At 29.2% G+C, this 27,433-nt stretch overlaps 1 protein-coding gene across 3 annotated transcripts; it reads right to left on the bottom strand.

The window, feature by feature from the left end:
- Positions 1 to 592: 592 nt before the first annotated feature.
- Positions 593 to 18,624, bottom strand: LOC137807994 (agamous-like MADS-box protein AGL19). Of its 3 annotated transcripts, none has more exons than XM_068608882.2 (8): positions 18,431 to 18,624; positions 18,119 to 18,328; positions 11,998 to 12,079; positions 9,998 to 10,059; positions 9,819 to 9,918; positions 2,889 to 2,930; positions 2,750 to 2,791; positions 593 to 952 (listed from the first exon to the last, which is right to left on the bottom strand). In XM_068608882.2, the coding sequence occupies exons 2-8, from the start codon at positions 18,304 to 18,306 to the stop codon at positions 833 to 835; spliced, it is 636 nt and encodes a 211-aa protein (XP_068464983.1). In that variant the 5' UTR covers positions 18,307 to 18,328; positions 18,431 to 18,624; the 3' UTR covers positions 593 to 832. The 3 variants fall into 3 exon arrangements, with proteins under 3 accessions (XP_068464983.1, XP_068464984.1, XP_068464985.1); XM_068608883.2 differs by having other exon boundaries at positions 593 to 946; positions 18,431 to 18,617; XM_068608884.1 differs by lacking the exons at positions 2,750 to 2,791; positions 2,889 to 2,930 and having other exon boundaries at positions 18,431 to 18,617.
- Between the last annotated feature and the right edge of the window lie 8,809 nt (positions 18,625 to 27,433).

Genomic DNA, 27,433 nt, shown 5'->3' with positions numbered 1-27,433 from the left:
ACTCGATAACAAAATTTAACACACTTACCCTGTACATCAAACTGGTGCGGTACCGAACCTTGTAAGAGTTAGTAAGATCATTTTTATGTTTAACATAAGCTTAGTGTGTACATTACTTGGCTAGTTTGCAGAAGTGTATGAATCAACCATTCAACACCGACAAAATCATTAAATGTATGGAATTAGTATCTTCAAGTTACAATTAGTATCATTATACCCAATGTTTCTCAATTTTGAAGTCTTAAATATCTCCATAAAGTTTTTCTTTTTACCTTAGTGATTCTGTAAAGAAATTGCTAGAATGGGCATATTTTAATTAGAGTTATATATTTTTTAAAATGTAATTGCAGTTGGTTTTATCAGAATTTATTGTTTAACCTTGTGATGTGATACATGTATTAGATCTTCTATATATGGTAAGATTGAGGTGTTCTTTTAGTAATAAAATTAATTTGCATCTAAAGAAAAAATGTTGCGAAGGTTATAGTTTTGGGGTCATCAAACAAACTAGTGTTCATCAAAACGATCGCACACTTCCTGATTATTTGCTTCCCACTGTTATAGTCCATTCAACATTCAACATGGCAGAGACTAAACACAAAACCTTCTAATCAAATAAAAATTTCCAAAAACTGATATATGAACACAAAGTACACGAACAGCATTGGAATGAGTGTTGTACAGGAATTATTTAAGTATTCACAACCACGGTTGTGATTAGAGAGTTAACAACAAGAATTACATATATGTATCATACGTGAATATATTGGAGGTGAGCTACCATTTATATGGGTATTGTTAATTTATATATGAGCACTTGCAGGTTTCAACTTTAACGTTTTTGTTTCTCAGGTCTTCCTATGAATAACTCCGTCTCCACCTCTTCTTCCCTCTTTTCAGCGACCACTTCCAAATCCTCATCTCTCAAATAATGCTGTCGTTCAATCTGGTACTACAACAACCAAATGATGTTGGAAATTAACTTCTAAACAAGATGAATGAAAGAATATGAAAGTGGCACAAATCTTTTTAATTTTTAATTATGAAAGTGTGATAAAAAAATCCAAATTCTCAAATTCAATCCATAGTTCACTGAATCAATGTTGGTTTAACTCTATTTAAAAGGATTTATTTGAAATTAAAATTTATATTTTTACATCGTTTAATCTATTTAATTGGATTTGAGCTCTATATAAATTAAATATTTTTTTATTTATTTTGAAAATCCAAAATTAAGATGTATTAAGGTATGTCAAGTTATGAAATGTTCGGTTGGATAAAACTAAATTAAGGTAGTATCGAATAGGTCTCATATAAGGTTGAGTTAGGTTACGTTTGAGTGATACAAAGTTGAGTCCGACCAACTAAAAACAAGTAACCGGAGTCAGGCTAGGTAAGGCTAGATCTAAATTAGGTTGGGTTAAGTCAGACCTATCTCAAGTTGGGCTTAGTTAATCTCAATTTATGTTGGGCCCAAGTTAAGTTGGTTAGGCCTGACCCTAGGTTAGTCTTAGTTAGGTCCAGTTTTGTCAATCCAAAACCATGTCAAGTTGGTTGAGTTAGAGGTCAAGTTAAGTTGGGTTGAGTCTAAGTGGGGTTGATCTCATGTTTGGCTGAATCGAGTCATGTTGACCTAGGTTTAGATTGAGTCGAGTTGACCAGGACCTAGGTTGAGTCGAGTTGGCTCGACCTCAAGTCGAGCTAAGTTTGTCCATTCTCATAATTAGCATATTCAGCCCAGACCTAGGTCAATTTGAGTTAGTTTGGACCCAAGTTGAGCTGAATTTGGATTAGCTATATTTAACCTAGTCAGAAGAGGCACACAGGCAATTAAATTAGGCTAAGCACATGTCAAGCCGTGTCTGACAGGCACACGCTAAGGATGAGTTGAGTTGGCTTGGGCCAAGTCGACCGAGTTAGAGCAGGCTCACATTTGGTTGAGTCAAGAAAGACCCACAGTCAGTCCATTTGGGATAGAGCCAAGTACAATTAGGTCAAAGTCGACTTGATCCTAGGTTGGGTCAAGTCGAGTTGAGCCAAGACATTGAACCCACATCAAGTCGGGGCTTTGTCAAACTAAGTTGGATTGATCCCACGTTAAGTAAAGCAAAGTCAATCAAGACCTACGCTGATTTGAGTCGGGGCATATTGATATTCAACTGTGTTAGGTTAGGTTCAAGTTAAACTGAGTCTAGTCGGAACCAAGTTGACTCAAGACGCCCCAAGTCAGGTTGGACAGAGTCCAGTTGGGTTTGTGTTGGGCCAATACATCGAGCCCACATAGAATTTGGACAATGTCAAGTTGTGTTGGATCAATCCCACGTCAAGTTGAGCCGAGTCAACTTGACCCCATTTTTAACTGAGTTTGGTTGGACCCAAGTCGGGTCAAGTCAAGTTGAGTTGAGTTTGATTACGATCAAGTCGTGTCAAGTTTAGTCAAAACTAGATCAAGCCGAGTTCGGTCAGATCCAGGTGAGATTAATTATCTTCATGAAGTATTAAATTAATACAAAATATTTAAGGTTTATAAAATAGAACTTTTTTACATATTTTGTATTAATTTTATTCTTTACAAACTTTTAATACAAATTATATAGTAGATTTTTTATGGAAAAAATATCAGAAAATAATTTTCCATCTCTAAATGAAGGGTGCTATATAAATTTCATAAAAATAAATAAAAAAAAGTAGTAAAGTAAATCTATACTTAATTTATCATTTTGTGTAAATAGCCAAGAATGATAATAACCTGTTCGCGTAAACGTTTATTTACTTCGAGTAAGCACTTTTCCTGAAGTCAACCCAAAAACATGATAATTCTGATTAGTAAACACCTAAAACAGATTAATTAAAGAAAGATATACAAGCAATCATAAAGATAACATTACCTCTCCTTTTAACTTCTCAATTTGCTCCTTGAACATTTGATTCTGAGCACACACAGCGTTCTTAAATGTTAGGGGTCTTTTTTTATCAGCAAAAGAATATATATATATATATATATATATATATATATATATATATTTTAAATAAAAGGCATGTAAGGGATGAAACGTTAGAAGTCTTAGTTATTGATTAAGGGAGTTTATGCTAATTAGACTTATCATGTCATAAGTAGGTTGTTTTGTGGTATTAGATGCTTTGTACTCGTTATATTGAGAAATTGATTCCAGAGAAAAGTTATTTTATGAGAATTGTCCATGCTTTGCGACACAAAAAAAATCTTCAACTTTGATAGATATTTACTTTATTGAAGAAAATCAACCTTCTATAGCCACTAGGTTCAATAAGGTCACAAAGATGTTAGGGTGTAGCAATATAACATTCAATTTTTAAGATACATGGTAATAGATTTTTTGAATAATGGAAAAAGATAATGTTGATTATTATTAATAAGAAATTATTGGTGCAAAAAAACATAATTTTATTCACATGAAAATAAACGTAAATCAATTGACTAACAAATAATACTTAAAAAATAGGGTTAAAACATATTTATCCTACCATTTCAAATAAAATAATATAAAAATTATATATATATATATATATATATTAATTATTACGTAGGTTATAATATGTTCCAAAATTTATATCTTTTAACATTGATTTTGAAACTACAAACTCCAAGTCTTTTTTATTAAGTACTATCTTAGTTAAAATGTTATTATTTTGATTTTCTATTTTGTAATATAGTATCTTATTTGCATTCTTTTTGTTCAAATAAATATGTGTATTATCTTTTTTATTTTATATGCAAATTTGTTATGATTCTTTTACCTAAAGAACTTGAACTACTATAGCAACAACTACATATTTAATGTTCATTGAGTTATAACATCTTAATTTTTTAGGATACGAAGAAAAAGCTTCAAAACTAAAGGAAAAACACTAACTAAATGAGTTTTTCATTTCATTAACATAGTTTTTTACGAACCACTATCAATGTATTAATGAAATTTAAACTTATGAGACATCATGCTATAATCTGCTATAATCTAAAATGTCTTTAACATATCTAACAACTCCTTTGAAAACTTGAAAATGAATTTCATTAACATAGTACATGAATCTTAAGAGTACACTTAGTACAAACAAAATATCAACTCTACTTGTAGTAAGATACATTAAACAATTAATCAAACTTATGCAATGTTTTTTATCAATTTTTTTTGTTCCATCATCTTTACTAAACTTCTCCTTTTGATTCATTAGAGATGTTGTGCTTTTGTAATACTTCATATAAATTTATTACTATTTCCTTAGCATATTTTGTTTTTGGAAAATGAAGACTTCACCATGATCTTGTTTCTCATTTATTCCTAAAAAGAAACTCATCAAGCCAATGTATGTAATTTCAAATTCATCGAATATTTCAACTTTGAACTTCTTTCACTTTCTCATCACATCCTGTCCCAAAGAGTTCATCAACATAGAGAGAAAATTTTTTAAATTTGTAAACTTTTTTCTCTTCTCCTTTAATTTTAAACCCTTTAAGTTATTCTACATAAATGTTTTCCCGCATATAACCATTTAGAAAATGATAAGCTTTCAACCTTTTTTATAATATCAAGACAAATAACATTCCAATAGTATCAAGACATGTTAATCGAAACAAATGTTTATGAAATTCCACTCCAAAGAAAGCATATATCTTCACCATCAACTTTGTCTTGTACTCACTTATAGAACCATTTGAAATAAATTTTGTTCTATAAACTCATTTGACTTTATAGGTTGCTTGTGTTGATGTTTCTCCACTAGTTCCCAGGAGTTCTTTGTTTCAATAATCTCAAGTTCTTCCTTCATAGCATTTATCCACTCATTATCTCTCATAACTTTTTCATGTTCTACAAGTTCTAAAATAGTCACATTAAAGATATATATTAAGATAAATATCATCAACTTCATTGTCAAGAAATTGTGGAATTTCTAGTACTTGCTTACTTATGGGGTGTTTCCAACTTCATTGTTATCTTTCATGAACTTTACATCTCTACCTACAAGAAATTTTCTATTTTGTGGTTGAAAATTTCTATAAAATTTGTATGTGTTATTTCTAGTGAAAACTTTAGATTCAACCTTTTTGTCAAGTTTGTTCCCACTACAAAAAGAATTAATTTTATTGATGGTCAAAATTCATCAATAATTTCAAAAATTTGTCGATAAATGGAAATTACCAACAGAAAAGAGATAGAAAAAAATTGTCAATAATATGTTTGTCAATAACTTATCGATGAAATTTTCTGTCGATAATTAATAATATTATTTATTATTAATATTTTTTAAAAATTATTATTAATAATTTTCATTATAAAAAATTCAAAATACAAACTAATTTTAAATATTAAAATAATTAATTACTATATTAAATAAATTAAAGATCATTTTGTAAATTAACTTAAAATATAAAGTAGCTAGTAATTAAAACTTTGGTATGTAATAATTAGATACCAATTTAAAAACTAATTTATAAATTTTTATTAATAATAAAAACTACTTTAGATACAAAATAAAATTAATTTTTAAAATAGTATATAATATAGTGACTAATTATTTTTAATTTTTAAATTTAGTTGTTATTTAATAATTTTTTTATAATATTTATTTTTATTTTATTATTTATTTTTATTATATATTAGATTATTATATATTTTTTAAGTTAATCATTTTGTTGCAGAAGGGAATTTAACCCAGGTCCATTGAGTAAAAGAACATATAACTACTAAATCAAAATCATTTAATATATTATGTTGTTTTATTAATATTGTTGTAATTATTATTACAATTATTATTATTATTATTAATAAAAATATTATTAATATTATTGTAATCATTACATTTATTATTTGATTATTATTATTATTATTATAAATATTATTAATATTTTTGAATTTATTAATGGATAATGTTTCGAGCTTTTTTTTTTTAATTTTTAGATTTGTTGATCATTGCATATGTTAGTAAAATCAGCCGGTAATAAAAATATTATCGATGAATACAATTCCATCTATATTTTTTAGTTGGTAAATCAGTAAATACAATAAAAAATTCTCAAGTTTTGTAAATTTAATTTATACTCAAAACAACCTTTAAATGAAGATTTTTTTTGTTCAAAAGTCTAGTTAACAACCTATTTCACAAAAATACAATAGTGTTTGCAGCCTCTACTTCCCACTTCTTTGATGAATTTCTCATGTATCATACACCCTATCATCTCTATAATGCTTCTATTTTTTTTTTTTCTCATTTTCACCATTTTGTTGTAGAATGTAAATAAGTTGTTGTTCAATTTCAACTTCTTCATAAAATTTAAGAAAAACATAATTTTTGTATTCCTTTTATCTTCAAACCTTATTATTTTGCAACATGAAATTGCTTTGATTCTCTACCAATGCTTTATGTTTTCAGAAAATACTAGCTAGCAACCTCAATCATGAATTTAAATAAATAACTCCAAAAATATATTGTATAAAAATAATTTAAATTAATATAATATACATTATTATTTAAAGACAATCATGTCTAAAGTCCCCCAATATTTTTATGAACCACCTATATTTTCTTAACTAATTTCTTAACTGATCTCCAGGTAGTTTAACGAAATGGTTTTCTACCTAACTTACATATTGATGCAATCCATCATCTTATCTTTAAATACTATCACCATGTTTTTTCATGTACAACAATTTATGTCTTATAAAAACCACCTATATATGTTTTTTTCATATTTCTTATATAAAAAAAAATTATATAGCAAAAGGAGAATCTTTTTGCCATAGCGCTGTTTGTCTTTCTCTTGTGATTAAGGGTGGGCAAAAAATCCAAATTACAAAATCCAATCCATAATTATCCAAATCCATATTTTTGGATTTTAAATCCAATCCATTTAATTGGATATGGATTAGATATGGATTGGATACATTTTTGGATTATCCAATTTGTATTTTGGGTTGGATTTTGACTTGGCCCGATCCAGGTTGAGCCAAGACAATTCAGGCGCAGGTTGAGCAAAGTTGACCCAAGTCCACGTCGAGCTAAATGGGCCCGGACCGATGTCAAGCCGAGCGGGCCTGGACTGATGTCGAGCCAAGCGGGTCCAAGCCGATGTCGAGCCGAGGGGGCCAGGGCCGATATCTAGTCATTCGAGCTTGGGCCAATGTTGAGTCGTGCGAACCCGGGCCGATGTCTAGTCGTGCGGGCTCGGGCCGATTTTGAGTCATTCAGGCCCAGGCCGATGTCGAGCCGAGCGAATCCAAATCGATGTCGAAGTGAGCGGGTCTGGTCGATGTCGAGACGATCGGGACCGGACCGATGTCGAGGCGAGCGGGCCCAGGCCGATTTCGAGGCGAGCGGTCCCGAGCAGATGTCGAGCCGACCGGGCCTGGGCCGATGTCAAGCAAACTGGGCCCGGGTAGATGTCGAGTTGAGCGGGCCCGGGCCGATTTCAAGCTGACCGGACCCGGGCCGATGTCGAGTCAACTAGGCCCGGGTCGATGTCAAGTCGACCGGGCCCGGGCCGATGTCGACTCGAGCGGGCCCAGGCCGATTTCGAGGCAAGCGAGACTGGACCGATTTCAAATAGAGTGGGCCCGGGCACATGTCGAGATGACTGGGCCTGGGCCGATGTCGAGGAGACCGGGCCCGGGCCGATGTCAAGCAAACTCAGCTCGGTCAGATGTCGAGTCGAGCGAGCCCGTGCCATTGTCAAGTTGAGCGGGCCCGGGCCGATTTCGAGTTGAGCGGGCCTAGGCCGATGTTGAGGCGAGCGGGCCCGGGCCGATGTCGAGGAGAGCGAACCCGGGCAGATGTCGAGCCGACCGGGCCCGGGCCGATGTCAAGCAAACTGGGCCCGGACAGATGTTGAGCCAAGCGGGCCCAGGCCGATGTCGAGTCGAGCGGCCCCGGGCCATTGTCGAGTCGGGCGGCCCCAGGCCGATGTCGAGTAGACCGGGTCCGAGCCGTTGTCGAGTCGACCGGGCCCGGGCCGTTGTCGAGTCAATCGGGCCCGGGCCGATGTCGAGTCGAGGGGGCCCGGGTCGTTGTCGAGCCGAGCGTGCCTGGGCCAATGTTGAGTTGTGTGGGCCCGGGCCGATGTCGAGTCGAGCGGGCCCGGGCCGATGTCGAGGCGAGCGGGCTCGGGCCGATGTCGAGGCGAGCGGGCCTGGGCCACTGTCGAGCCGACCAGGCTCAGGTCGATTTTGAGCCGATTGGGCCCGGGTCGATGTCGAGCCGAGCGGGCTTAAGCTGATGTCGAGCCGAACGGGCCTGAGCCGATGTCGACGGGCCCAGACTGATGTCGAGTCGTTCGGCCGAGGCTGATGTCGAGTTGTTCGGGCCTAGGCTGATGTTGAGTCATTCGGGCCGAGCCGATGTATAGTCGTTTGGGCCCGGGCTGATGTCGAGTCGTCCGGGTCGGGGCCGTTGTTGAGTTGTCTGGGCCCAAGCCGATGTCGAGTCGTCCGGGTCCGGACCGATGTCGAGTCGTCCGGGCTCGGATCGATGTCGAGTCGTCTGGGTCGGGGCCGATGTAGAGCCGAGTTGGTCTGTGTTCAGGTTGAGTCGGCTTAGGCCTAGTTCGAGCCAAGTTAGTCTTTATCCATATCAAAATGAATTTAATATAATTGACAAAGTAGATTTAATATAATTAACAAAGTGGATTTAATTTAGATTCAATCCACTTTAAATGAATTTAAAAAAAATCCAAATATAATTGATATAGTTAAAGGAATCCATATCCATGCCCCTAATTGTGATACTTCATGAGAATCATAGATAGATTTTCAGACAATTCAAAAAAAGTGTTGTAGTTTTCTTCTATAGTTCCTATATATCCAGTACTTTTAAATAATTGATATTCTTATTACTCATACTCCTCATCAGCAAAAATTAGAGGTGGAACCATTGTATATGTATTTTCCTCTATTGATATAGATCCCAAAAAGATAAAAGCTATTTGTTGATTATTATTAATCAGGAATTATAAGTGCAGAAGACATATTTTTATTGATATGAAACGAAATGTATTAATAAAATAGGATCAAAACAGAAAAAAAAATATCAGTCAATAAATTGAATGCCTAACAAATAGGATTAGAACACATCTATCCTGTCAATTAATATGAATTTTATTTAAAATAAAAAATTATTAAATAAAAATCAATTTTAGAGATAAAAAATAATTAAACACTATATTGAATAAATAAAATTAGATACTATCTTATATTTATAGACTAAAAAAATTATTAGTATCTAAAATAATTTATAAATTGATATCTAATTAACTATTTTTTATATCAATAATTTTTTTTAATTTTTAAAATAATATTTAATTTAATTAATATATCAATTAATTATTTTTTTCTTATTTTTATTTAATGATTTGTAGTTATATAAATTATAATATATTTTGTAGTTTGTCAATGAATTCCAACAATTATATCGTTATCGGATAAAAGGGATTGGGTAGAGTTTTGTTAAGAAATTTGTGGAACTGTTGGACATGACGAGATGTTGGAGATGATGCCAACTTTGTAGAATTTACTTAAAAGGAAAACAATATTCAGATCAGCAACTAACCATGTGTATTCTGTCACAACACGATGAGGAGGACTTTTCTAGTTCGGTCTCTTTTCTATATCAATGGCTTGGAGTTGAAATTGTCCTTCGGTGAAAAGTTCTTATAGGGTACGGCGAATTTTATGATATCTTTGATTTGGTCTTAGAGGATGTTTGATAAGATTTTAGAAATGGGGCTTCTGATCTAATCTTTTAGAAATGGTATAATAAAAAGACAGGAAAATTGTGTGATTGAAGAGTACCTTTCTTGCCCTAATTTTTTCCAAGCTGCGTTCGAGCTGGTTCTCTACCTGTCGTAACTCGTCAATACTGCATGGATCCAATTCATCTCCCAAAAGCTTCCTACAATATCCAACAATCTCCATTGATGTGTCAATTATGCGTTTCTCTCAATGCGAATCAGAATAAAACTAGTGAAAACCTTCTGGAATTGTCTAGCTGCTCGATTCTCTTTGTCATGCTCATATCACCGTCCTTCAGAATCTGCATGTAAACACAGACAAAGAATAAGCTATCATATTAAGTGTTCTGATAAACCAAATGTTATTCTAGTGTTACTTTTCTTCTTCGTTGCGTTAAAAATTCTTGGGTGAAAAATAAAAAGCTAGAATAAGGTTAAATCCGCATTGGATAATCATACTCATGAGACAGTATAAAAAGATCGAGAGTCTAGATGAAAAAACATAAACATGATGAAAAAAAAAATGAAAGGAGATAAAAATAGTCGTTGTGCGCATTTTGAGATACGGGTTGAAAATTGGGGTGCTGAGAAAAAATTTAAAAAATTAGAACTCAAAATATCTATAAGTAAGAAGAAATAGTATAACACACTTCACGTATTTCTTTTAATACATTTTCTACTATTTCTTTTCAACAGTATCAATAACTTAAGTGACCACCATTTTAATTTTTGCACACAGAATCGCACATAACTTAAGCCATATACAGAAAGTTTAAATAGGACTAGCTAAATTCAAATACAGAGGTCGTGTATGTGCAGATTTGCGTGTGTGGAGATGATCCATTAACATGTAAAACCTCAGAATTCAAATAATAAGTGAGGAAATATTATATCAGAAAAGCATGCAATAGTTGAAAACTATATAGTTAGACACGCATAAAATTATTTATTCACAATTTAAGTCGCTATCATGCCAGACAGCAAAAAAAAAACTATAGGAGGCTAGTAACACAAACATCAAAAGCTGATTCCGAAAGTTAGAATGTCCAAGTACATTAGTTGCTGCATTTGTCAGCAACCATATTCGCATCCATCTGTCGAAGTTTAGATCATTCATCGCCGTAAATTAAAATTCTCGAAGATTCATATCTGATTTTAGGAAGTTAAAAAATGGGGAATCGATCCGTTTCTAGATATTGGCATGGAAAATGTTAGCATTAAACATTTATTCCTTCCCCTATATCAATTCTCCTTTAATAATATGTTTGTGTTGCTGAAAGTAGAGTAGACTAAAAATAATTGGATTTGTTGTAAGTCTGGAAAAGGAGTCTTTGATTGTAGGAAATGATGATAATCATCTTAGAATTTGAAGTGATCACAATTTAACTATTTTTTAATTAATATAAAATCTTTGATATTTTCTTATGCTAAGGACAATAAATATGAAGCAAGATTTGCATAACTCAATAGTTGTAAATGATGTGATAATGATTATGAACTTAACAAAAATCATTATGAAAAATTTTAATTTATTTTAGAATTCAATATTTAGATCTATTTTAGTTTTACAAAAACTAGTTTATAAAATGAAAATTGTTGATTGTTTATATGTCATAGTTTGACTATATAAATTATTGATATAATCCACGATTTGATAAATGTCTCGAGCAATTGTCTATTCGAGCAGGGTATAAATACATTGTGGAAAGAGGATTTATTAAGTTGGCTTAGTCTTTTATATAGACTATTTTAATACAAGAAAAACCATTAATTATGAAAAAAAAATCAGTCACTAAATTATTAAACTGGTTATTAATTAAAACGGTGGACCGATTTATAATTAAACAACTTTTTATATTATTTTACTAATTTCTAGAAGTACCTCTTAATGTTAGTATATTTGAATAGGTTTTCAACTTGAGCTAATTTGTCCTATTTGTGTCATGATCGGTAAGGTATATCTCCTATTTTGGCCTTTTCTCTTTGAAACATAAGCATCACCTCTTTTAATCTTCTGTCGAGTGTTGAATTTGGAATTTACTCTATGTTTGTCTTGGATATAAAAAAAAATTGTTTAATGATATTTGCGCATATTATGTCCAATTTAATTTTATGAGAAGTATTAGGAATATGTTTTTCCAGATACATTTCTTTTTATTGATTGACATGCACTATATAAAATATTATACAAATATATGTGTGTGCTTTCATATGTATGTGTATCAGTATGGAGAGCTAACCTGTGTATTTTCATGGATTCCGTTGTTGTTGACACAAACGTCCTTGATTTTCCTTTGATAGCGTTCAACTGTTTTGTTTATACTGGAGCATCCCCAATAGACAAGAGCATTAAAAGTTTCTTAGGCACCTTTGATTTGATCAAACAGCATGACAGAATATTTGAGTATGAATACAAACTGAAGTTAATAGATTTAAGGTAAAATCTGCATATGCATATGGTTTGCTACAAAATCCTTTATCCGGATAGAGGAGGAGGTTCTTAAGTTTATGTTATTTGAAAGCATTATCTTCAGCTATGTTGTTTGTCTGAAAATTATTTCATAAGAAAATAACAACCTTAGAAGCTTAGATAATCTTTTGAAAAGAAATGTCTAACTCGCTCATCTTAATTGTGTTATGTGTGTATAAGTGGGTAGGAATCCATTCACCATTTATTTTTTACATGTCGTTAGCTAAACAGATTTGGAACTTGTGTGATAATTGGGCTTGATCATATCTTAGTGTATCATAAAAATACTATTTTTTTTCACTTTCAAAGTTATAAACATTTGGGTTTAACTAGAAACGCAATCAAATCAACAACATTATATGGATTACTTCTATTTGGATTATTTGGAACCATAGAGATGATATAATTTTCAAAAATAAAAAATCGGATGGTATCTAAATCTTTACTTTAATTCAGATACAATCTTGGACTTGGATCACATTTAGGCACCCCAAAGCTATATTCTCATATTTAAATTGGTGTTTATCTCCAATATACATCAACTTTGTGATTTCTTTTGTTTGAATGTGGCATGTGATAACTTGAATTAGACTAACAAGCCTAGATATTGTGTTTTTTGCAGATTCAACACCTATTCTGTTTGATGACATAATGACTACTGCTTTGGAATGAAGGTTTTTGGCTGGAAAGCAGATGCTCTCGGACAATAACTAAGTTCCAACCTTTTTTGAAACAAGGGCAGTATTTTAAAGAGCACTCTAGCTCTAGCTATATCAATAGTTGTACGATAGTGTTTAATCATGAGAAATATGAGTAAATGTAGGAGGAGAGCAGGTGTACATGCAGATCTGCGCATGAGGGTTTCAGACAGCAAGAGGTGTAGACAAGTAGGGTCTAAATGTATACAAACATATTGTCATCTTGCAAATCGTCAACATCCAACAGGTAGCTAAGGATCAAGCGGGCAGGTGTATGCAGCGAAGTTCTCCGGGTTGTTTCAAATGCAGATGTAGCAGAAAAGGTGTGTTAGAAAGAGATCAGTGAGGGACTCTTGCAGAGAAGACTCATGAAGCTTGTTTTCATGATGATAAAAATGCGCGTCTGATGATATGGGTACATTATTACATGTGTTTAGATTTGGAATTTAGAGGTATGTTTTGGTGTACTGATATCATGTCGGGTATTACTATAAATATGAAATTATGGATGATCTGATCATGATTACCTAATTTTTATGCCCTTGTCATATATATATATATATATATATATATATATATATATATATATATATATATATATATATAATAATTTTTGTTTATTTTTTAGTACATACTTTGACACCTCTCGTGTCTTCATGTTTACGTCTCTCTTTCCTGATAAAATGAATACTATTCGGATAATAATTACCTTCATAGTTACTGAAACTTGAGGATTAAGGTAAATTTTGGCCTGAGAACCGCGTTTAAAACAATTTAATAGTTAATGTACTTCAAAAAGTTGCATTTAAAAGAAGACTATAATAGGATAGATAATCATAAAACTATAGGAGATACTTATTATTTTTTATATTTTGAAGATTAAGTATATAGAATTTGAGAACTATAGCTTACACTTAATTTGAATTACATGTAGATATATATTAAATTCAAGTATTTTTACTTAAAAGTGGCATAACTTTAATTTATGTTAGGCGCTCCATTAAAAAAAAACTAAAAAGAGTATTTTTTATTTTTTTTTACATTTACTTGTTAAATTTTATTGTACTTTTTAGTCTTTAATTTTCTAAATTTGATCTCTCTTAATTATTTTCTAATTAATAGTATCTATCATTTCTTATATTTTAACAATGCAGTTTTTAATCCATTTATTAACTTGACATCTATTTTTTATAATAAATATGAGAGGTATGTTTTAGACACGATACAAAACATAGCTGATAATTTGTAATTTGACATATCAACAAAAATACAAACATACATAAGATTAGAGTAAAGTGTGCAGTGTTAATATAAATAGCTAACATAGAGATTGACCGACATTACATTATTAAAACAGTTTGGAATCAAATTCACCAAATTACTATGTTAAAGAAACTAAAAGTGTAAATTTTTACATAAAATTTGTAATTGTTTTTTTCTGATTAAAAGGATTATAGCAACATGCATAAACTCATCAATATAGTATAAACTTTAAAAAAACAGAGATAGAAAAAGGGAGGAAGTACTACTTTCCAATCATGTATCTAAAACAAACATTGGAATATGGAAGGAGGTTTTAGCGTTTTTTTAGAATATGTGGCTTAAGATGCTTTTTGAATTGACCATAGTTCAGACATCACACAATATAATTATAGTTATCGATATAACACAGGACAATGCCTGGGTTGTACCAAGTTCCTCCAACCCAATGTCGTGGGTTTCTGTAACCACAGTTCACACTTAAACAATAACTTGAGAGATACAAAAGGGAAGGAAAAATTAGTGGCAGAAAGGTTTTGAATGGATAAAGCTAATAGTATTTGGTAATTGGTTGATCAAAATAAACTAGACTATGTAATTAATACACGCGAGCAACAAGGATAACTTTTAACCAATAGGTGATACTCATGCATGCATGCCAAAGAAAAAAGAGAAACAAATCTTTTTGAAAAAGAGAAACATATTTTAAGTAAATCAAGGCATAGCTCTTATTTTTATGTTTATCTTATTTTAAGATTCCAACATGGTAGTATCATAATCAAACCTGTCCTCTGCTTAAACAACTACTTGTTCTGAAACAAATACTAAATGTTTTCTTTTAATTGTTTATTTATATCATACGTATCTTAAAACTTATTAATCCCATAAATTGTTATAATAGATATTTTTATTAAATATCCTTATATAATGATGTAATGTGTAGTTATACACATTTAAGTGAGATATTTGTAGATAAGAATGTTTTAAAAATGATATTTTTGGTAAATTACAAATATTTCTTTAATGTTGATAACTGTGCTTGCAAGCATGAGAATATAATTGTATAGAAATTATAAAGAATTAAAGTAAATAAATACTACTTGAATGTTAGTATCTTTAATGTAAATTAAAAGAACACATATTTAGAATAATATTCGTTAGATTTTTTATACAAAAAAATAAATAATTACGTATTTTTAAGGGTATTGCTAACCTATGTACAAGGTAAATGATTTTTTTTTGTTGGAATAAGTGCAGTGTATTATATATTTCTAGTTGCAACGCTGAACGTCCTTATCATTTCATATAATTTTGCTTATAATTTTATATAAATGTATCATTACTAAATTAAAAGGTGAAGATTAAAGTAAATTATCAATAAAATCCTAATTCCTAATAAGATGAATGGAAATGTAAAGAGTTTATGAAAAAAAATAGAAAACTGAGAATAAATATGGACATTATCAAATTAAAATTAGCAATAATTAAAATTGAAATATCACTCAAATATTCACCATTTTTTAAAATTCCGATTCAATAAAAGCAGGTATTAAAGATATCCTACGTATAAGTGCTGATAAAAAAAATCCTATGCATAGGTCAGTAATACGCTTTTTCTAATTATAAATATAAATCTACTTTTTTTATCTTGTTTTATAATCTGTTACTTAATATTTTCATGTAAAACTAAAAAATATAAAAAAAATTCATTTTGAATTATAAGATTAAAAAAAATATTTAGTTGACAGCATTAGTTTGTCTGTAATTATAATATTTTTTTTATAAATTTATCCTTAAATAACTATTGTACATAAAAATTTAATGAAGTTTAAATTTTAAAAACTAAACTATTTCATTCTTCAACTTTATAAAAAGGAAAAGGTGACCATTTATTGCATTTATTGTATATCAACTAGAACAATTAAAGATATTTAGGTAAAAATATAATAAACATTTAAAAAGATTCTTGTAAAAATTAAAAATTAAAACAAAAACTTATAATTAGACAAAAAAAAGGGTACTTTTATTCTTATACAATAATATAATGTTTTATTTTATTTTTTAACATTTGTATCATAATTAATATAGATAAATTAATTCAAAACTATGTAAAAAAGTAAGAATATAATTTAAAAAGGAGTAATATAAAGGTGCTCAGTCAAGTTTTCTAAAAATAAATTAGTTACCGGTAAAGTAAGTGAATAATAAAACTAATGACATGATATAAAAAGAGATAAATAAAAATATTTGTTTTGTAATCTCACTGTTGAAAAAAATATCAGAGAGTAGTTGTTAATTTATTATATTTTTAATTTATTATGAAATCTATAAATGTGGTCATTTTTATTTTTATTAAATTACATATTGGTTTATTTATTTATTAACAATGTAAATCACATTTATAATGAAAAGAAAAACAAAAATCAGGTTTAATGCAACTAAATACGAAATAATAACAATCCAATCCTATAAGTATTATTTGAAATTAAAAATAAATTTATGATAATATTTATTAAAATTAATAAACTTACATATTTCTATATTTTTAATAAATTAACTATTTCTTTACACAAAAAAACGGAGAAAGTACAATTTAGCCGAGTCATAAAATAAACTTCGTTATTTTGTTTATTGTTTAGTAATCTATGCACAATACAACTAATTTTGACGATGAAACAAGGGATTATACTAACATATGAGTCTCATTGTGTTAGTTGATTTCTTTTATTAAGGTTAATGAGATTTAGCCAAATAAATATGTATTGACTCTTTTTTAGAACCAAAAGTTTTGATCGAGTTAAAAATTATCTTCTCAAAGTGTAAAAACATGTATTCCATACAAAATGCTTTCTCTCAGCTCCATTTACATAAGATAAAAATGCAATTAATTTCTTTAATTACGTTGTGTTACAAAGGACCAAATATTTTTCCTAAAAATGTGTCTAAAAGATACCATTACGCTGTATTAATAATAAATATTTATTATAACCCAATTAAGCCACTGTAATGGAATATGCTTGGTCTGTGTTATATCAAATATAAATTAAATATTGTTACGCTTTGTAGTCCTTCTTGTTTTAACCAATCAATTGCATGTTTAAGTATAAAGAGTGATGACTATATGAACATCACTCATTCACTATAAATACCGTGCTAAAATTTACTATTTCAACTATTTTTTTCTTATTTTGTTATATATATTTATTACACTCATATTTTTTTTAATTCAAATTAATTTGTGGTAAAGGACAACTTATCTTCAATTAACTGTGTCCTTTAGGGGAAAGTGCACCGAAATAACTTTTGAAAAAAAAAACTGACACGAGTAGCTACATATATCTAGACCTTTAATTAAGGTTAATAATAGTCTATTCCTTTCAATTTACCTTTCTTGATTCACCTTGAAGCCTTTGACAATCAGTGAATCTTGTCTTCTTCCATCTTATGTAAGAATTCTTATTCTTATTTAGAAAATAAATGTTTGGATGAATTTGTAAATAAGCTCTTTTAAGATAGAAAAATCCCTTCCCTTTGAGTCACCAGACGCAGACCATATGCAGTGTGTATATATATAACAACATCGATTATCTTCTTTAGCTTATTTCTTATCCAGCTTCACAATTGACATTCGATAATGAATTTTTCTCTAATATTATATTCCTTAAGCCAGCAAGCCTTTTGAAAGGATCCATTAAAATCAATCTTAATTAAAAACATCAAATAACACTGACAAGGGGCTGAGTTCCATGGTACGAGCCCAGCAAAACAAGGGTCAGGAAATTGTTTTATCTTTATTGCTTCAAATTAATCTAGGTACGATTTTGGCATAAAAAAATTGGTTCAACATTGAAATAACGCAGACATTAATCAAGCACTTAAACAAGTAATCAATCAAGTAAGCAACACTGAAAAACAAGTTTGCGAGTAAAGTACCTTGAAGTTGAACTGGAGAACTCGTAAAGCCTCCCTCTGGTGGAGAAGATGATGAGAGCGACTTCAGCATCGCACAGCACCGAAAGCTCAAAGGCCTTCTTAAGCAAGCCGTTTCTTCTCTTGGAGAAGGTGACTTGCCTACTGGTTTCGTTTTCGATGCGCTTCATCTGAGTTTTCCCCCTCACCATTTTTCCTGTTTTGCCTATTTGTCTGGAAAGAGGTATTTTTGGTGAAGAGGTGAATGAAGAAAAGGAGATCTGGATAACCAAACAATACATTACAAGTGGTGTTTCCAAAAATAGAAAATCAAACCTGACAAATGTTTAATGTGGAAGGCAACAATGGAATCTTTTGTGCCCCTGAGTAATGAAAGAAGTGTTTACAGGCTCGATAACAGAAACCCTAGCACAGTTGTAGAGAGAGAAATAGGGGCTCTAGTGACTGATTGATTGATTGATGGATGGATTGGTGGTTCACCTATTGACCTAGCTTCTTCTTTGGTTTTTGCTTCCGTATGGTATAATATATATTATATTATTATGCTATGAGTAATAATAATAATAATAATAATAATATAATATAAAATAATAGTGGAGTATATAATATTGTTGCGAGATAGAGATACAATAAAGGTGATGAAACTGAAATGGGAGGAGCGGCTAGAAAAGAAGGTAATCGTAATTTTTCTTTTTTGGGTAAAGCCCGAGAGAAAAGGAAATTGGGCCTTTCCCAAATTGAGAAAAGTGGGAATAAATGCTCCCAATGGCACGTGAACCCACACTCGTTTAGACGGGCCATTTCTTAAAAGAATGACGCCTGTGTTGGAGGCACAAAGCCCTCTCTGCCATCGTCTATTATCCTCACACGTGTCCCTCCACACCGACAACCATGCTTGGATTGGATGGGATGGAAAAGAGAGCGCAAATGTTCCCATCTAAACAGCAAACAATCTTGTCGGCTCCCACTTGCCAGTTATTTTCGGACAAACAGGGACGATCAACTGCAACTGCAATGCCAAAAATAAACTACTGCTTCCCTATTTTAACCTCTTTTTTATTATTACTTTATTCTTTTTACAATCTCATTAATTTAGTCAAAATAAAACCTCATTTAATCTATATTAAATTTTGAGAAAATTATAATACCTAAAATATTGAGAATTGATTAAGGCAAAGAAAGGGGAAAAAAGTAGTTCCCTTTTCATTTGGTGGAAGGAAGGATAAAGAAGATGAAAAAAAGTAGGTTTTGATGGATCTCATTACAATTTTATGTTCACACTGTTTCTCTTTTCATGCCATTATAGCAGTATTATTGTTTACATCACATTTTATTTTTATTTAAGATATTTATATTATTTTATACTTTCTTTTCTTTTCCTTTTTATACAACATTACAATACATTAATAAATAAAAACTGATTTAAAAAGAAAAACATTTTTCAGTATATACTTTAAAAAAAGTCATTAAATATAAATTAATTTAAAAAATAATAATAATTACTATAATGAATGATTAAATTAGAGACATTTTAAAAATTAAAAATATTATTAATTTTTATTGTTGATAAATAATTTTTAAGTTGATCTCTAATTAGTTAATAAAATTTTAACTACAAATTATTTAAATTCTAAATTCTAAACTTGGTATAAAAAACTTTGATAACTAACTAGATATCAATTTAAAAATTATTTATCAATAATAGAAATTAATAATTTTTTTAATCTCTAAAATAATATCTAATTTAATCACTATAATAATTAATTATTTATATTTCTAAAATTAGTTTCTATTTAATGATTTTCTTATAATATTTAAAATTAATTTTTAAAAATAAAAATTTAAGTCTTTAAATTATTTTCTTTTGTTATTAAATATACTTATAGAATATGTATTAAATTTGTGTCTAAAATTAGCAATCAAGTTTTCACTACATTAAATTTATATTTTAATTTAATTTAACCTCTACTCTAATGATTTTAGTGAAAAGTTTTTTAGACTTATAGATAAAGAATAATTTCTAAAACATTGGTTCTGGTGATATAAGTGAAATTAAAAAATTATATTTTTTTACCAAATAACTTTAAATAAATATTTTCATTTTCTATTTTTCTATTTTACTGTTTTTAAAACCAAAGATGTTCTAAAAAAATAAAAAAAAAAGTATTTTTTTCCTTCGTTATTATAAAAACTTGGTTTGATCCTTTTATTTTTTAAAAGAATAATTTTATTTTTATAACTTCTAAATTTGAGCCAGTGTTACTCTTTTGCCAAGTTAGAATTTATTTATAAAATAATTAAGTAATAAATGTTTTAAAAACTTATATTTTATAATATATTTTTTTCAATTTTCTTGAAACTTTAGTTTACTAACTATAATGTTAATTTAATCATTAAAGAGGAGTGAGTTAATATTTTAGTTTTAGTCTGTGTGTTTTCAGCTTCTTTCTATATTTCACCTTCAGCTTCTTTTTAATGAGTATACAGATAGGCATATTTTGACATGACAAGATGTGAGAGTAAGAAAAGATGGTTTGAGTAGACTTTTGGCACTGTTTAGCAATTAAAAGAGTGGCCCAATAAGGCCATGAGCAATGCTGTATTAAAGGAGGTGCTTTAGAACACAGAACCCCAGCTTTTCACTACTTCTCCAAATTCACTTTTTCATGCATCTCATAAAAATGTCTATAATCCTTTTGCTTGGTTCAAAAATAATTTCATTGGTATACGATGCTCCAAATTGTACAACAGCAAATTGAGAGAGAGAAAAGCAGTTGATCTGAAATGTTTACAAACTTTATTCCACACCACGTTGATTTGGGTTTTCTAACCAAGCAGCTTAGATTCAAGGGATTTTTATAAATACGAGACAACAATAAACAATTACCACTAACCTCTTACGACAATTCAGGAGTGTATGTAAATTATCCACCATACATTTTATAGATGCAACTAATCTCTACATTTTCATCCTTTTTTTTTCTCCCTTTTGTTAAATGATGTCACAGAAGGGAGAGTGTGAAAAAGAAATTAAATAAAAATAAATAAATTTTCCTATACTACCGTTTTTTAGTCTTGGGAGAAGTGTCGGTGCCTGTCATTCAACAAAATCCTATAGGAAAAATACATTTATTTTCTATTGCAACTTTTTAAAGTATCACCTCCATTTCAAATGTATTTCTTTTTAAACAACATTCAAGCATATTGGTTTTAAACAACATCTTCTAACCAATACTATGTTTTTAAACTAGTCAGATTGATTTTAAACAACATTGTCTAACTTAAGATTATGTTTTTCAACTAGAAACAGTAGTTTTAAGTTCAATTAATTTTTATTTTATTTTACATGTTCTCTAACATTTATGCATTTGATTTTTCTTTTTGTATTTCTCAATATTAAATATTATTTTATCGTTTAAAAAATAATTTTCATTATTTTAATTATTATAGTAATATGAAAAGAAGATAATAAAATTATTATATTAAATATTTTTTATTTTTAAAATTATTTTCGTTATTATTAGTAAGAGTTTAAAATGTAAGGATCGAGAAAAAAATAGTCTTAGAATAGAAATGATACAATTAAAATGGTATTTGAATATTTTATTATTAAAAGGGAAAAATTATATAAATAGAAATTTAGTTATTCATATTTCATTTTAAAAGAATCACCATCTTTCTTTTTCCTTTCCTCACACTTTTATCTAAGATTCTGACCTCCTTGGTCATCAGTTTGACAATCGGAGTCCACCACTATACTCTTGGCAGCAAAATCTACAAGATTGTCCGATCAGAATCTTTGATAGGGTAAGCTCATTTTTGTTCCCTTTTTCCTTTCTTCTCCCTTCTCTTTAAGATTCTAACCTCCTCGCTCATCAGTTTGATGATCGGAGTCTGCCATTGAACTCCTGGCAGTGAACTCTATGAGATTGCCCGATCAAAATCTTAGATAGAGTAAGTTCATTCTTGGCTTATTTTCCTTTGAGATAGTTTTGATCTGGTTAGAGTTGTCTTTTAGTTTAAGTTTGCATGTGAGGTTTTTATCTTTAGAATTAGTCTATGTTAGATCAGAGTCCTAGTGATATAGTTAGATTTGTAATAAAGACTTTGTGGTGCAGGTTAGGTTATCCTTAAGCTATTGGTGAGTTGGAGCTCTTAGTGAGCATCTGCTTAAGGCCAGATAAGGGAAGCTAGTTTTATTTTTATAGAACCCTAGGTTAGAAAATCTGGACGTGGGGGTGACTTGCAAGATTGAATAGTAAAGTAATATATTAATTGAAATGGTTAATTCTGAATATTTTATATTGATTTTAAGGTGAATAAGTTGTTGAAAGTGTTTGTGTTTGAAAATTTAAAATGTTTGAATGATAATATAAATGAGTTGAACTGTGTTTTAATATTTTGTTGAATTACTTAAATGAGATGTTTGATGAGAAGTGGTTGTTTGATTTTAGATGATGATTGATTTACAAAACATATATTTGGAACTTAGTTATGTGTTTAAGTGAATTTTTAGATATAATTGAATTGTTTAGAAAAGTTTAAAATATTTATATGATTAGTCAATGAATTGTTGTGTGATTTGGAAATTCTAAACTTTGGTATGATTTGATTGTGTGATTTGGATATTGTGAGAGTCAGAATATGAATTTTAATCAAGACATAGTATCTTCAGGAAAGAAAATATCGTGTTAAGATTGTTTAGGATGTGCATATATTAAAATCCCTATGAGGAGAGATATATTTTTTTAAAATACAATTATGAGATAGTTATATATATTCATATGTTAAGTAGATAGTGTTTGTTTTACTTTTATTTTATATAGGTAAAAATTAGGGATATTACATAAAAACTATTCAAACTTAATTTATAATACCATATAACCCTTTTAGTTTTCCATTAAATATGACACATAAAAGCATTCAAAAATAAACTAACCCTTTTAAAATGTCTTCCGGAACATAACTAAACATTAGTTTCTGAATAAATTATTGTATACCCATCATGTGAAGGCACCTTTGAAGATTAATAAAGAAGATATTGTAATTTGTCCGTACTGGTTATTTCCTTCTTTGGAAGCCCTCGATTGTAACCAAAAGTAACAACACTCTTGAATCTAAAGCATTCACGGTCTCTTTCTTATTTTTATAGTGTAGATCTATTTATAAATTTATAAACACTTAATATTTACTAATTTTAAAGGTAATGGATCTTGAGTGTAGGGTTACATTTTCACATTACTCTAGTGGGAATTATTATATTAAGGTAGATGCATTTTTGGGAAAAAGTCAATTTGTTCCAACATTTCAAATCATAGATGATTCATAATTGTTATAGCTTAAGATCCAATTTACCTATTTCAACTCACCCACCACCTTCATCGGATTCCAATTAGTTTATCTAGAACGTGAGTTAAAAAATCTTAATAATACATTTTTTTTTATAAAATCGCTCAAGTCAACGTCTTCATAAGAGTTTATGAGAAAAGCTTCCAAATTTGTTTATATGTACAATAATAATTTAAAGTCTATTTATAGAAAAAAAATACAATTTAGATTTGAAGTTGTTACACTAATTTTTACCTAATTAATATATTATTCTGTAATCATTTAAATATTCTTCTTAGTTACTTATCGTTAATTATAAAATAATTCTATAATAATAAATACTTTTTTTAAATTGACCAATAGGGAGTTTGAACGGTAATAAACCGTTCACTTAGGTCGGTGCATAAGCCCAAAACCAAATGTTAAGCCCATTTTTTGTTAAGGAATTTTTAAGCCACTTTCTTCCAATAGCTCTAGGTAACTTCTTACTGCACCCCATTATTTTCAGAGAAGACTGTTTTGCCTCTTTTAAAAAATATTTTCAGATTGTTCATGTTTTATGAATTTCGGATTTATCAATCCATAAATAAATAAATAAATGTTCTGAAAAATATGTTTTAGAATGATTTTTTGTCTCCCCGATTTTTTATTCTGAAAATACCCTTTGTTTATGGAACTACTATTTCAGAAACATCTAAAATTATAAAGGATAATTTTAGTATTTTTCAAGAATGTAGGGGTGTAGGAAGAAAAATGTAGAGGTGCGGGAAGAAACATTCATAGCTCTAGGATCTTATTCACTTGGGCCAAGTACTTCTCTGGCTTTCGCATTTGGGGCCGGGTGAGTCAGCTTCCTTGTCCATCTCTTTAAGGCTGACGCATTCTGCACCTCATAGTTTGAAGGTGCACCACCGTGGAGTGGTGAAAAGATAAAAGCACCATGCTTAAGATTTATAAAATATATTTTGAAACGTATTTCTATAAATACATTTTGAATTTTAATCTAAAACGCATTAATATATTATGAATTGTGTATTTTATAATATATTTTTAAAATTTTATATTTTGAATTGTTTAATCTAGATATATTTTTATATTATACATTTTAAAATGTAAATTTTTATTTTGAAATGTATAATTCAAAATTATAAAATAAAAAAGATTGATGTTTAATATTTAAAATTATACAATCTAGAACTGAAAATAAACATCCTATATTCAAAGGGTATATTCGAAAATATAAAATGTATGAAATTGCAGGTTGAAATGGGGTTGCAGATTGTGTTAGCCTCTATTTCAAGTTAAACGTACTGGGTTTGAGCTGATTCTTCCTACACCTAATTAAATTGGACTTGCACCCAATTGCATTTGTGAAAATATCGAATTACTCTTAATAAAAATGAAATTAGGATTTAGTGATTTTTGCACCCAATCACACACCCAAGTTTGTTTCTGCCATTCTCACACTCAACATTATCTTTCGCACGAGCGTTCGCATCCTCGCATTTTGGTTGATATTTCTTCGGCAGTATAGTGTTAAGTGGAAGGACTCATTGAACAAAGACGAAACTAGGAGTGCGAAGGGCGTCCATTGTTGCGCGAAGATTTGAGGGCATCATCTACATCAACACACCCTACAAGTTTTTCCAAAATAAACATGAAAGGGTACAATTGGGTTTTAGAATGTTCTTCGGGTAGAAATTGTCCTTGATTTGTGGTTCATATGGACCGGATAGATTGAACTTCCCCTTATGGAGGAAACTAAAGCCATATTGTTAAATTGTACAAAATTATTCCCCTTAATGAGGTGATTTTGAGTTTTAGCTTTGGATATGTGATTGCATTATTTGAAGGTGTTTTTTTATTATTTATGATAATCTTACACTGTTTAAACAGAATTATTTTGTGGTATCTTTTACTTGTAAGATTTTTATACATTTTATATGTATACTTTTATAAAATATAGTTTTATGAATTTTTGTAAGTCCATATAAAATCATGAAAACTTTACTAGAACATTTTCCTCTAAAAATAAGTAAAAACAAATGGAAAGAAGAAATGGGTTATTTTTTCCTTTCATTTCACTCTTATTATCAAATTTCATACTTATGCGTTATATTTATCTTTCTTTTTTTCTCAAATCAAACTTCCTCAAAATCCACCTACTTCTATTATATTACTTTTTTTTTCTTTTTTCTATTCCTTTTATAATATTTTCCCCCTCGTGCCAAACATACCCTTCATAAGTCATGAAAATAAAGAGAAAATTCAAACTTTGTAGATTGAGTGGAAAGAATGTTAACAAATATTTTGCACCGATATTTAGTTTAAGAAACTATCATTTTTTAATTTTACTTATAATTAATATTATTTTATTCTTACTTTATTTATTCTAAAGTTTATATGAAAAAAAAGCAGGTAAAAGTAAAATGATTTTTTTCAGTTAAGAATAATATAAAAAATAATTTATCACATTAAACACCACCAAAAGTTTTCATGAATGAATCATCATATGAAATTCAATATTTTAAAAATCAGTTGTTGCAATACTCATAGTAAACACCTTAATGTTCTTAATTGAGAAACTAATGAAAGATTATTATACTAATATTACCTATAAGTTGTTTATGATTTCATTGATTCACATGATTTTTTATTTTCTTTTAAAAATAGATTTTACTAATGAGAGAATGTATGGAATAGAGTTTAATAAATATTGTGAGAATAAATTTTGATATCATAATTAAAAGGTGAGTTTAAATCCAACTTATCATTATCATTATCATTATAAAATTCGAATGTAAATGAAATTTATTCTCACTTAGGATTTAGAGTTTAGTTATATTTTTTTGTCATATATAAGATTTTTTAACAAAATAGCAACAAATATACTCATTAACTCCAACATATATACGATTTGTTTAACTTAATAACAATGGTTAAATAAACTTACTAACTGAGTATTTCGGCTCAATTCCCTATCTAGCACCATTTACATCTTTATTTCCCTATCTAGCACCCTTTTGTTTTTATTTCCCTATCTAACACTCTTTTATTTTTTATTTCCCTATCTAGCACCATTTTAAAAATAAATAAATAAATAATAAATTATTATTTTTTTAATAATTTTAATTTTGAATGCATTAAAAAATAAATATTTTTAATGTTTAAAATAATTAGAAATATAATTAATGAATAAATAAATGAGTTTTTACAAAATAAAAATAAAAAAGTAATAAATTAAAAATATTTAGTTTAAAATTATTTTTTTTTACAAATGTTACACTTATTTTATTGTTGTTGTTTTTATTTTCTAGACTTATTTATTTTTGCATTTTTTTCTTCTCATTTTTAAGCATTAAGTGTAACATTTGTATTAGTTTTTTTTTAGAATTTTGCATTTAGGTAAACACTTCAATATTATTTATGTGTCCACTATTAATTAATACTAATTGACTTTAGTTTTTTTATAAATATGTCCTGTATTTTTTAGTTGAAATTAACATGATTACATCATCAATAATAATCAAAATAAATAGTAATTTATGTTTATAGATTCAACTTTTATGTTGTTGTAAAGTTTAATTTTTTATTTTCTTCATTTAAAAAATAATAATTTTAAACTAAACATTTTTAATTTATTACTTTTTTTATTTTTATTTTGTAAAAACTCATTTATTTATTCATTAATTATATTTCTAATTATTTTAAACATTAAAAATATTTATTTTTTAATGCATTCAGTGTAGCATTTGCATTAGTTTTTTTTTTAGACTTTTGCATTTAGGGTAGACACTTCAATATTATTTATGTGTTCACTATTAATTAATACTAATTGACTTTGGTTTTTTGTATAATTATGTCCTGTATTTTTTACTTGAAATTAACATGATTATATCATCAATTATATCATCAATAATAATAAAAATAAATACTAATTTATGTTTATAGATTCAAATTTTATGTTGTTGTATAGTTTAATTTTTTATT

This window comes from Phaseolus vulgaris, chromosome 3, assembly GCF_051622355.1.
Source record: "Phaseolus vulgaris cultivar YP4 chromosome 3, ASM5162235v1, whole genome shotgun sequence".
NCBI classification, from domain to species: Eukaryota; Viridiplantae; Streptophyta; class Magnoliopsida; order Fabales; family Fabaceae; genus Phaseolus; species Phaseolus vulgaris.
The sequence above is the reverse complement of the archived record's forward strand: the minus strand, read 5'-3'. Positions and strand labels throughout refer to the sequence as shown.

Bases quoted from the DNA above. Each gene is read 5' to 3' on its own strand.
- LOC137807994 (XM_068608882.2), bottom strand. From the start codon at position 18,306: ATGGTGAGGGGGAAAACTCAGATGAAGCGCATCGAAAACGAAACCAGT. The intron at 12,080-18,118 runs GTACTTTACTCG...GGGATGCTCCAG, and splicing joins TTCTCCAGTTCAACTTCAAG to TATAAACAAAACAGTTGAAC. The intron at 953-2,749 runs GTTATTATCATT...TGGTTGTTGTAG, and splicing joins ATAAACGTTTACGCGAACAG to TACCAGATTGAACGACAGCA.